This window comes from Neomonachus schauinslandi, chromosome 1 (assembly GCF_002201575.2).
Source record: "Neomonachus schauinslandi chromosome 1, ASM220157v2, whole genome shotgun sequence".
Taxonomy (NCBI): domain Eukaryota; kingdom Metazoa; phylum Chordata; class Mammalia; order Carnivora; family Phocidae; genus Neomonachus; species Neomonachus schauinslandi.
Window position 1 is genome coordinate 107,884,809 of NC_058403.1, and position 10,474 is coordinate 107,895,282.

Consider the following 10,474-nt stretch of genomic DNA (forward strand, 5'->3'; position numbering starts at 1 on the left):
ACTTTTTATTGTACAGAATTGTTTCATTTACTGCCTACCTTTCTTACAGAGCCTCTTCTGGCTGATTAGAGCCTTTTGATGGGCTTGGAGTTTGTTCTTGCTCAGTTACAAAACTGTTACATCTCCCACTTACTAGGAACGTCAGATTTCCAAATGTGCCCGGTATGAAATGTAGGATCACAACTGTCTTACCCCTAGGGTGTCTTAATTGTCTGGTTGCTTAAAGTTTTTAGGGGTATATTGCACAGGTTTTAAAATATCTATTTCGTTTAAAACTTAAGAACAAAAGCAACCATGTCTGGTTCAGAATAAATCAAATATCCGTGGTCACTCAGTTAATTCCACATTAATGAACTTGCTGACAGGATACTTAATGCTGTGTTTCAGGGGTTGGCAGCCGCAACATATGTGCTGGCTGGAGACTCCAGATTCCAGAGGCACTTCATTACAAAGCAATCACCGCTGCCTCTGTTGGCCCCTTCTTGACAGCCTGGCTAAGGGGTTTGGACACAGGTAGGTGTGTGCAGTTAACCAGCAGGAGTCCACCCTGGACAAACTCAGTCATTTGTTCGGAAGGTAGCTAAGAAAAAGGAAGGAAGGAAATGGAGGGAGGGGTGGAGGGAGGAATTGTAAAAGGCAAAATAAAGAGGGACAGGATGCATAAAACACATCCTTTCTCCCCCCAAAGTGAGGAGTCCAGATGTTGAATAGGGGCCTGGATAAACAGGGAAGAGATTGTGAGGTGAAGGAGGCGGAGTAAGGCTAAAAACCTCCTAGATGTCTTCCAATGAAGGTTTAAGGGATCCCAAACAAAACTAAAAAACACTGTTGCCCTTGACCTCCCTTTCAGGATTCCTCCTATACATCTAGGTCTCTCTAATTAGTCATCAGCCTGCCCTCAGTTGCTCTCCGACTATCCAAGTTCATTGCTCCAACCAAAGCACACCTTCCTTTTAAATTATATTCCTTCTTCCAGGTAGCTAAAATCCCCAATAAATCTCAATCCCTGAATACTGTGTTTTTCTCTTTTGTGTGCATTTAATGAGCTGATCAAAGTGATATATCCCAAGCACAAGAGAGAACATTGATATTTTAATAGAAAAGCATTAACTGTGATGCTCTGGAATAAGGAAAGGTTTTTGCTTTGTTTTGTTTTGTTTTTTTGAATCTTGGATTTCACAATAGTTTCTTGGAGTAAGGAAAGTCTTAAAAGTGTGCTGTAGGTTCAACATTTCTCTCCTCTGATTTATGCCTGTCTCCTCCATCTCTGCATGGTCAAGTCCATAGCAATGGTTCTCAACCAGGGACTTTTATGCCCCTGGCCCCAAGGAATGATTTGGCAAGGTCTGCAGATCTTTTTGATTGTTGGCTGGGTTGAGGGGCTTCAATGGGCACTGAGGGTGCAGAGGCCAGGGATGCCGCTAAACATTCTAAGATGCACATGACAGCAACCCTCCATAAAACAGAGTTATCGAGCCCAAAATGTTAATAGTCCTGAGGTTGAGAAGCCCTGAGTTAAGAGTCAAATTTATCACAGTAGCATTATCACGCCATCCCATAGACTTCTTCACCCTTGGCTGCTAGCAGAACTAAGCCTCAGTAAATCCTGAGTCACAGTGAATCACAGATTTGAACACGAGGAAATGCTCTGTCCTGGAGGAATGCAGGAGTGGGGGTGTGGGCTGAGGAACAGTTCTACCTCAGCCCACACTGCCCTTCATCTCCCTCAGCTCCATCACGCTCGCCTGCCTGAGCAACAAGGGTACCAGACCGCCTGCTGAATGATGCCCAAATGACAAAGGAAAATACTTTATTGCCCTTCCCACTATTTATGCTTCCTCGAGAACAAAATAAGTGCTGGTTTTTACAAAGATGCAGAAAAGACAGTTTTGTTCTTTGGATTAAGTTTTTGTTTGCTGTTGTCTCTGCCTTTCAAGGTAAAAGATTCTCTTTAAAAAAGAATGCATTTGGGCTCTATCTCAGTTTTTGACCTCTGCTCAAGATTAGTGAGGAGGAAGAGATGGTCTGGAAATATTTTTAGGCAGTCCTAAGTACATTAAAATGAATATTCCTATGATTGAATTCATTTTTTAAAAACTTCCTTCATTAGTTTTTAAAATTAGTTTTTAAAATGAAGCACAGAGACAATGCCCAAAGGTCGTATCTGTTTAGTGGGCAGCTTTCTCTAACTAGTTGGATCTGTTTCAGGCTGGACTTCAAACATAGCCTGGAGAAGACTTCTCTCTTTACACTATTACACAGAAAACACATTTATATAGCCATTAGGTAATCAGTTCTTAGATTTTTTTTATCAATTAATACAGATTACATTTGTAAAAGAGAAAACCATTTGCATAAGCCATATGTGGATGAATGAAATGATATACAAAAAGAAAAATAACAGGTACTATGACAAAAAAAGCTAAGTAACCAAACTCAGAGTAAAGAACTCCAAACTCAAGCCTTTTTCTACTAGATGATAAAGATGTTGAAATCAAACTTAGAAATATACTTTTGCAATTCTCTTACCCACTTACAATGTAGAATGCAAAACTATCTAAAATATATTTTAAAATATTTTTTGTTGACATATATGTTCATAAAGAATTATGCTAGTACAGATCTCTATAGAGGCTCTTTTCTTGAATGAGATATAATTCAATATAATGTTAGTCTTTAAAGAGAATGTTTAAAAATATTATATTAATATGTATAATATTAAATAACATTAAAATATTCTGAATTCATGACTAAAACCAAATTTTGAAAACTTTTTTATAAATGGTCAGATAGGTGTAAAATATTAAGACCTTTGCTTTCATTATAAAACTATAAGTAGTAAATTTGCATCTCATAAATGGTTCTATAATCAGATTAAAAAAATAAGCAGTGAAGTATCTTCAGATGAACTATTCTGCTATCTCTGTAGTTCTCTACCTTACCACATTTAAAAAGTATGTTGTTAATTCAGGAGATAGTCTACATAAAACAGTCACTAGAAATCATCCTGCAAACTGCAGGACGTTAATAATTACAACTCCCTTCAATTTCTATGGTTTTACAATAATTGCTATTATTGTTACCTTGTACAGCTTTTCAAACAACACTTCCTTCTCAGAGCTGATTGCCTTCTTCCAATGAGTACCAAAGGCATGAAAACCAGAGCCCTTGTATAAAATTACTATAAGCTTAGCAAACTTAAAGCATCAGCTTAATTCTTTGGCACACTCAGTTTTAGAAGAATATCTCCTACAAAAGAGATCTCTTACCCTGAATCTTCTCTGCGCGAAGAACCCCAAAAGACTGTATGCCAACAATTGCTTCTTTTTTTTAAAGAATATAATCTAAATTGTATTTTCTTTTTTTGTTTCCTCATTTAAATTTTTTTTAAAACAGTGAATACAAATCTCATGTCTTTTCCTCCATTTTCCCCTCTTCCCTTTGACATGAAAATATGGAAGCAACCTGATCTCCTATTTGTAAATGTTCAATTTTAGCTAACCTCAAAAAGGAAGTGGGAAACGATGCACAAAATTACAGATTCTCACGTGCAACAGAACAACTATTAATTACACAAACCTCATGGGATCCATTTTTATTTGCAATATCCACATACCTTTCAAAGTTCCAATTCTCAACAAATTTACCTACTCTGCCTGCCAGACAGACCCACAGTATTATATTATAATTGATGGCACATGCAGCTGCACTTTTCCATATACTCCTTTTGTTTAATATATGCTATTTTCACAGCTTAGAGTGATAAAAGGACAATATTGTTGCTCCTTTGCCTGGCTTCCTCCTATTTAAGCATTAGTCCTTACACCACAGCTAATAGTAGGTGCTCAACAAATGCTTATTGAATACTGAATAAATCAATTTCAGCTACGTTTATGGACTTCCACTGCAAACATATTCTTAACAGTCAAGAAATAATCTCGGGCTATTTTTCGGCACCTGTATCCTAAAGGCATCAATAATCTTTCTCTTTTCTATTAAAAAAACAGTGTGCTTGTTACATTGCACAATTACCACAAATAAGCCAACCAAACATATTCAAACCTCTGATAAACTTAGCCACACATAATTTTGTCAGATAATTCATTTAAAAAATGTTGTTCAGTCAGTTGGACAAAAAAAGCACATCATAATTTCTGTTCCAAGAAAACCTTTCCTCAAAGATTTCTGCTTAAAACCAAAGGAAGACTACAAAGAGCTGCACCCTCTAATTTACAAAACAGATTAATACTCATTCTTCCAAAAGATTAAAATGCATAAGAAAACAAGATGTGTGGCAGGTTTATGGTATGCACTGTCCCAGAATGAATAACTGTGCAACCACAAGACACTGACCGGATTCCTGGGAAGTCCAGCTAAGAAACTGAGTGTGTGTATTTATACACACACACATGACACATACATGTGCTTACCATGACCTGAAGACTTAAATTCTCTAGTTTGTTTTGTTTTGTGTTTTTTTAGAATCCTTGCTGGGATACGTGGAAAGTTAAAATCCTTGCTTTTTAATCTTGCAACAAAGAAAAGACAAATACTAAGACATTCTTTTCAAAATTTTTGAGGGGAAGAAATGTTGATTCTTATTATTTAGGCCATGATCCTATTCTTCTCATTTTAGTCAACTTCTGAAGTTAACACTGGAAACCATAGCCAAACTGTTCACATAATAATGTGAAAACGGTTAAACACTCTACCGGCAATGTGTCTATACTGGTCCACGCTCCAGTTTAACAGTCTGATTGTAAATGGTCTGTGCCTTCTTCAGCTATAAATTTCAATCAAGATTACTTTATGACTTTGTGATAGGTAGCACTCTAAAATGTGTGACAGGGGCCTGTGTCCCTAAATATCTAGGTGGCTCTTGATATAGTACTTATTTGGAGTTTGGACTATTCTACTGGTTTTCAAAGTGTGGTCCCTAGTACAGCAGTATCAATGTCACCTGGAAACTTGTCAGAAATAAAAATTATGAGCTCATACTGAGACATACTAAATAAGAAACTAGAAGGCCCAGCAATACCTGTTTTAACTTCCAGGTGATTTTGATATGTAGACAAGTTCAAAAACCTCTGGCTACATAATCCTAAAGCCTTCTCAAACCATCAAAATCCATTGTTATTAAATCAAATATATCTTCTGGAACTAGAACCACATTCAATCAAATGCACTCAATTATTCCTAGTAATCTGAGTAAAATCTCATAATAAAAAATATCACGTTCTATTAGTAGTATTTAGAAATTTGCTGCATTTTCACAAGGACATTTATATTAGCAAGCTTTTCCTGATTAAGTGGACAGTGTGACAAATATTAGAGATCACTTTAACTAACACTGGTGATCTCTGAATTAAATCTTTGCTTCCTTTATAAGTAGGTGCCTTATTCCAGCTGTTGTGAGAACTAAAGATATACTTTTTGTGACATTTTGCATCTATTTCTCAAGGTCAGCTGCTATGAGCAGTGTTCTCTCACTTTCCCACCCTACCTGTGAGAAATACTGGACTTTGACTCAAAAGGTGCAATTACATGCTGGAGAAAACATTTATGAAACTCCCAGAACAGACCAAAGAAATGAGGCATTTTAGGATCCCCTCCTGCAGAAAAGGTTAACTAGTCAGGAAGCACGAAGCCTCATACTTTTAAAGTAACCCCAAACAGATATGATCCTAACATGTGATTCGGTGAAATCTATTTCTATAGTTAACAACCCAGAAATTGTTTTACTTAAGCCATAAATCCCAAACATGACATTGTTAGACTTCCGATGATGATACCTTCCATTTTTCTGAGGTTCTTACCAAAGGAGGACAAAAATAATCATTTGAAATGACAAAAAGCTTGGATGACAGGGACCAAAAGGAAAAGCTGTTAAAAAAACAGCAGGGGTCAAATTTAAAAGTTAACTTTTGCTCTCCAAGATAAAGGTTCCTCTCCCACCCAGTTTCTGTTGGGGCAGGTGATTGCCTTACAGCAAACTCCCACGCTTCCTTTAACACTCTCACTGTCAATCCAACTTTTTCATGGAGACAAACGCTCCTATCTTTTCACACCATACTACTAAAAGGGGCTCTTACTAGCCAAATAAGCTGACATATTCTTTAAAACAATGCCCTCAATGTCCCTCAATTTTGTCAAGAAAATAATGGAGAAACCTACAAAACCCAGAACTACTACATTTCTGCTCCAGGCACACACACAGAATTGCTTTCATTGAGAATCCAGAAAGCATTTATTTTACAGTACTCAGTAAGAGCATATTAAAATCTTCTGCCCTGGCATCTCAGACCTATAAAGTATTTAGTCATGCAAGTGACTAAATCCTGTGTGAAGATGATTAATGCATCCAGCAACCTAGTTCATTTCCAATTTGCCGTTTTCAAACATTTTCAAACTCCTTTCAGGAGTATATACATGTCTTAAGTTAGTTAGATATTTGGCAGCACTTTATGTCAAAAGGTTTCTAAAGAAACAAACAAACAAACAAGAACCAAAGCTGTAAGAAACAGTCACCAAATGTCTTTTTTAAAAAATCCTTCACATAGCACTTGGTATAGGTCTTCAGAATTTTCAACACTTTACATCTACCGAAGAACTAAAATTTACTCAAATGCAAGACTTAACATTTGCAAAGACATAAATTTGTTTCTCTTAATTTCTGTATTTATCATATACATACTGCCTTTCAACTGAGTGATTCTAAACTTATGTGAGATCAAGAATGAAAAAAATGGCCATAGGACCTCACAGGCCAATTCTCTATTCCTCCTCCATGCTGGAAGAGTGACAGGTCACCTGGGCAAAGGACAGAACATTTTAAGGCAAGATGTTAATAGCTTTAAAAATGCCTGTGGCCTGTAACTTCTTTTGGCTTCCCCAACAGACGACTTCACCTACACTTCACACAGCTAAGGTGTATCATGTGCTCTTGATGTATAGTCATATACTTTATTTTATTCTACAGAGGTTATATTAGTAAAGTGGCCCTTAACTGAAATAAAATAGAGTAAAAAGCTCACACTGCCTCCTACTGTTAGAAGGAAAATTTCATGAGGTCAAAATGGTCCACAAATTGCCGTTTAATGGGAGTAAAGAATTTATCTTAGTTTCTCTTTTTAATATAATGACCTATTTTTAAATCAAAACCTCAAGTACTAAGATACTGTGTGCAACCCATACAAATGTACTGCAGAAAACACTACTATAACTTCAGGGTTGGAAATGATCTTCCTCAAACATGTTTTTGACTTGTTATGTGATGTAATTAAACAAAACAAAACACTGGAAAAAAAAAAGAGGAAAGAAAGACAGAAAGAAAAGAAAGAAAAGTTAAAAGCGCTGCCCTGCCTGGTCAGGTGATGAGTGACTTTACCAAACTCAAGGCAGTATTAGCAGTTGGTTTCTCCCCTTCTCTACCCACAGTGAAGTAAACCCCTCCCTGTTAGCAGAACAGATTCAATATCCTGCCTATCTTGTAGTCAAATAATAATGGCCATACCCCCAGACCTTTATGATTTTCTCCCATATTTAAGGAGTTGGAAGTAATGTCACCCAACTTGTCACTGAGGTATTTCTGTTGGGGGCATCATGCACCTGCCCCTATCCACTTCAGCCATGATCCTATATTAAATCACTGAATATGAAACACAGAAACACAAACAATAGTTTTGGGTTTGTTTCTTTAAAAATGACATTTGTATTAAAAGTCTTAAAATGAAGAGACAATGATTAAACGCGTATCTGGAATTAAAAATTACAATTAGTTAGAATTCTCTTGGTACATCACAACAGTAAAATTTTGCTCTTTGCTTCTGGAGGAACACCCTAGAACAGATAACCAAAAAATTTTTAAAAAATAATATAAAAGGGGAGCTAAATACCTGAACATTTGAACACAATGAAGCAAAATAAGAAAGAAAGAAGGGAAAAAAAAAAAACAAAAAACATTGCAAGACATGGAAATTACACTTTAAAGGCTGGAAATAATAAAGAAATTCACCAAACAACAGGCCCTATTGTCCTGGCTTCTTCAGGAAGATTACAGAAAGGAAACTAGGAAGTGGTTGGGGAAGAGCAGATTCTGGGATATGGTGGGAAGTTCACAGGTTGGCACCGGCTGGAACAGCTGAGTTTTGAAGGCACTCTGCAGACACAGGGGTGCTGGGGGCCCTGAATCACATTTTTGAAGTCTTTGTACTGTATTTTAAAGAGCTAGTCATCAAAACCTGTCACTGCCAACCAAAAAGAACAAAAAGCTAAACTAAAAAAAAAAAACAAAAAACACACACACGCACACAATAGTACACACAAAAATGTGCAGATCTGTAACATTTTTTTTTCACAGCTGATAAAAAAAAAAAAATACTACCGTTCTCCCCCAGACTCCCCTTTGATACAGTAGGTAAACAAAATAGATTTTTTTTTTCCCCCACAAATATCAGCAGACACTTTCTGGCACCCCACACTGTATTGGCATCAGTGTTTACAGTCCCAGTTCAGATGTGCATACTTCAGATTGGATACACTGTAATAAGAATCCAACTTTGCATAGACATCCTTAGAATCACAATCAGTCACACGGTTGCCCTTCCAAGCTGGCAGAAAAGGAACCCGATCTTAATTTCCAGCTACTCCTGGAAAACAAGGAAAAAACAAAAGTTTCTTCCCTTCCTCCTGCTCCTTCATTTGGTTCTCCCGGACTTCCTTCCATGTATTTAAAACTTGGAACTAGAAAAGGGTTGTGGGGGGGGGGGGGAAACCCCCCCCCCCTTCCCCCTTCTCCCCCTACTCTTCCCCCCCCCCCCCCTTTTTTTTTTTTTTTCCAGGCTGAAACTTTCGCTTGCTGGTGTCAAGCTGCCAATACAGCGCCCTAACGGCTATTTAAACGGGGAAATATGCGTCAACCAAAATCAATGAGAAACGTACATGCTTCCAAGAGCCACATTTCCACCGGGTCTCGGATGGTGAGGACGGGGGAACCCCTTCGGACACGGGGCGGAAGCAGGGGGCGCCGGCCGCAGAGGCCAGCCGGGCTCCCGGGACACCCCGGCCAATGCAAAGTCGTCTCCAATCTCAAAGCAAAAAGAAAAATCACACTGAGAGAGTCGGGTGCGTTTGGCTTTTGTGCGCAGAGCGCGGCCGGCGCGCGGCATCCGCGGGCGCCTCAGAGGATCACGCAGGCCGAGCAGCAGCCCTCGTCCCCGTTGGGCTGCGCCGCGTAGTTCATCTGCCGCACGATCTCTGCGAACAGCTCGTCCACCGAGGCTTTGTTTTTGGCCGACGTCTCCATGAAGGGGCAGCTCCACTCCTCGGCCAGGGCCTTGCCCTCGCCGTACGAGACCTCTCGCTCGCCCTCCAGGTCCACCTTGTTACCCACCAGGATCATGGGTACACGCTCGTACCGCTTCACGCGGATGATCTGGTCCCGCATGGGCTTGATGTCCTGGAAGCTCTGCTGGTTGACGAGGCTATAGACGAGGATGAAGCCCTGGCCGTTCTTGATGTACAGGTCCCGCATGGACGCGAACTGCTCGGTGCCCGCCGTGTCCAGGATCTCCAGCACCGACGGCGACGAGTCCACCTCAATCTCCTTGCGGTAGAAGTCCTCGATGGTGGGGTCGTACTTCTCGATGAAGGAGCCCGTCACAAACTGCACGGTGAGCGCGGACTTGCCCACGCCGCCCGAGCCCAGCACCACCACTTTGTACTCTCTCATGGCTCCGTCGGCGCTCTCGCCGCGCCTGCCGCGGCCCCGTCGGGGCTGCGCGCCGGAGAAAGCCTAGGCTTGGCGGCTGGACGAATTCTCCTCTTCCTCAGCCTTGCAGGGAAAACCTAGGAGAGAGTGGCTAGGGAACGCAGGGCTCAGAAATCACCAAACGGGGGCCGGGGGCCGGGAGCCGGGGGCCGGGGGCCGGGCTGGCGAAGGCGGCGGCGCGTCCCTGGGGCGCGGGTCCGGGGACCCGCAGCAACCCGCGGCGGCAGCGGTAGCCTTGGCGGCGGACCTGGAGGACAATGCCGGCAGCCTGTGCGAGGCGACGGTTGCAGCTTTTCGTTGCGGCCGCCCGGGAGGGCGAAAAGGTGGTGGCGGTGGGCTGCGGAGGTGGCTGCTAATTGCGCGCTGGACCGGAACGCGCGTGGCATGAGTCCCCGTAGAGCGTGCGCCCACCGCCGCGGCCCATCGCGCTCTCTCTCCCGCAGCCTCCGCGGGGCGAGGGCTTCCTACTCGCCGCGCGCAGCCCGGCCCTCCCCGCCCAGGCGAGCATGCCCAGTGAGCCGACGGCCGCGCCCGGCTGATCCGCCGCTCCTGGTTTTCCGGGGGGCCGGGCGGGGGCGGGGCTGAGGGTGGGGCTAACGATTTGAGTTTGGTGGAGCGGCTTGCGAGAGGCTCTGGTCCAGGAGCTGGATGAGAAATGTGTGGGAGTGTGTAGGTGTTTGAGGGGTGCTGGGAAAGCTCAGGTGA

General features: G+C 41.6%; 1 protein-coding gene across 3 annotated transcripts; it reads right to left on the minus strand.

Moving 5' to 3' along the window:
* Positions 1-7,696: 7,696 nt before the first annotated feature.
* RAP2B (RAP2B, member of RAS oncogene family) lies at positions 7,697-10,245 on the minus strand. Of its 3 annotated transcripts, none has more exons than XM_044915151.1 (2): positions 9,671-10,245; positions 7,697-9,544 (listed from the first exon to the last, which is right to left on the minus strand). In XM_044915151.1, exons 1-2 carry the CDS (start codon positions 9,728-9,730, stop codon positions 9,179-9,181), a joined length of 426 nt encoding a protein of 141 aa, XP_044771086.1. In that variant the 5' UTR covers positions 9,731-10,245; the 3' UTR covers positions 7,697-9,178. The 3 variants fall into 3 exon arrangements, with proteins under 3 accessions (XP_044771086.1, XP_044771082.1, XP_044771079.1); XM_044915147.1 differs by having other exon boundaries at positions 9,596-10,245; XM_044915144.1 differs by having other exon boundaries at positions 7,697-8,648; positions 8,941-10,245.
* Positions 10,246-10,474: the final 229 nt, after the last annotated feature.

Coding starts and splice junctions, on each gene's coding strand:
- RAP2B (XM_044915144.1), bottom strand. CDS start 9,730: ATGAGAGAGTACAAAGTGGTGGTGCTGGGCTCGGGCGGCGTGGGCAAG.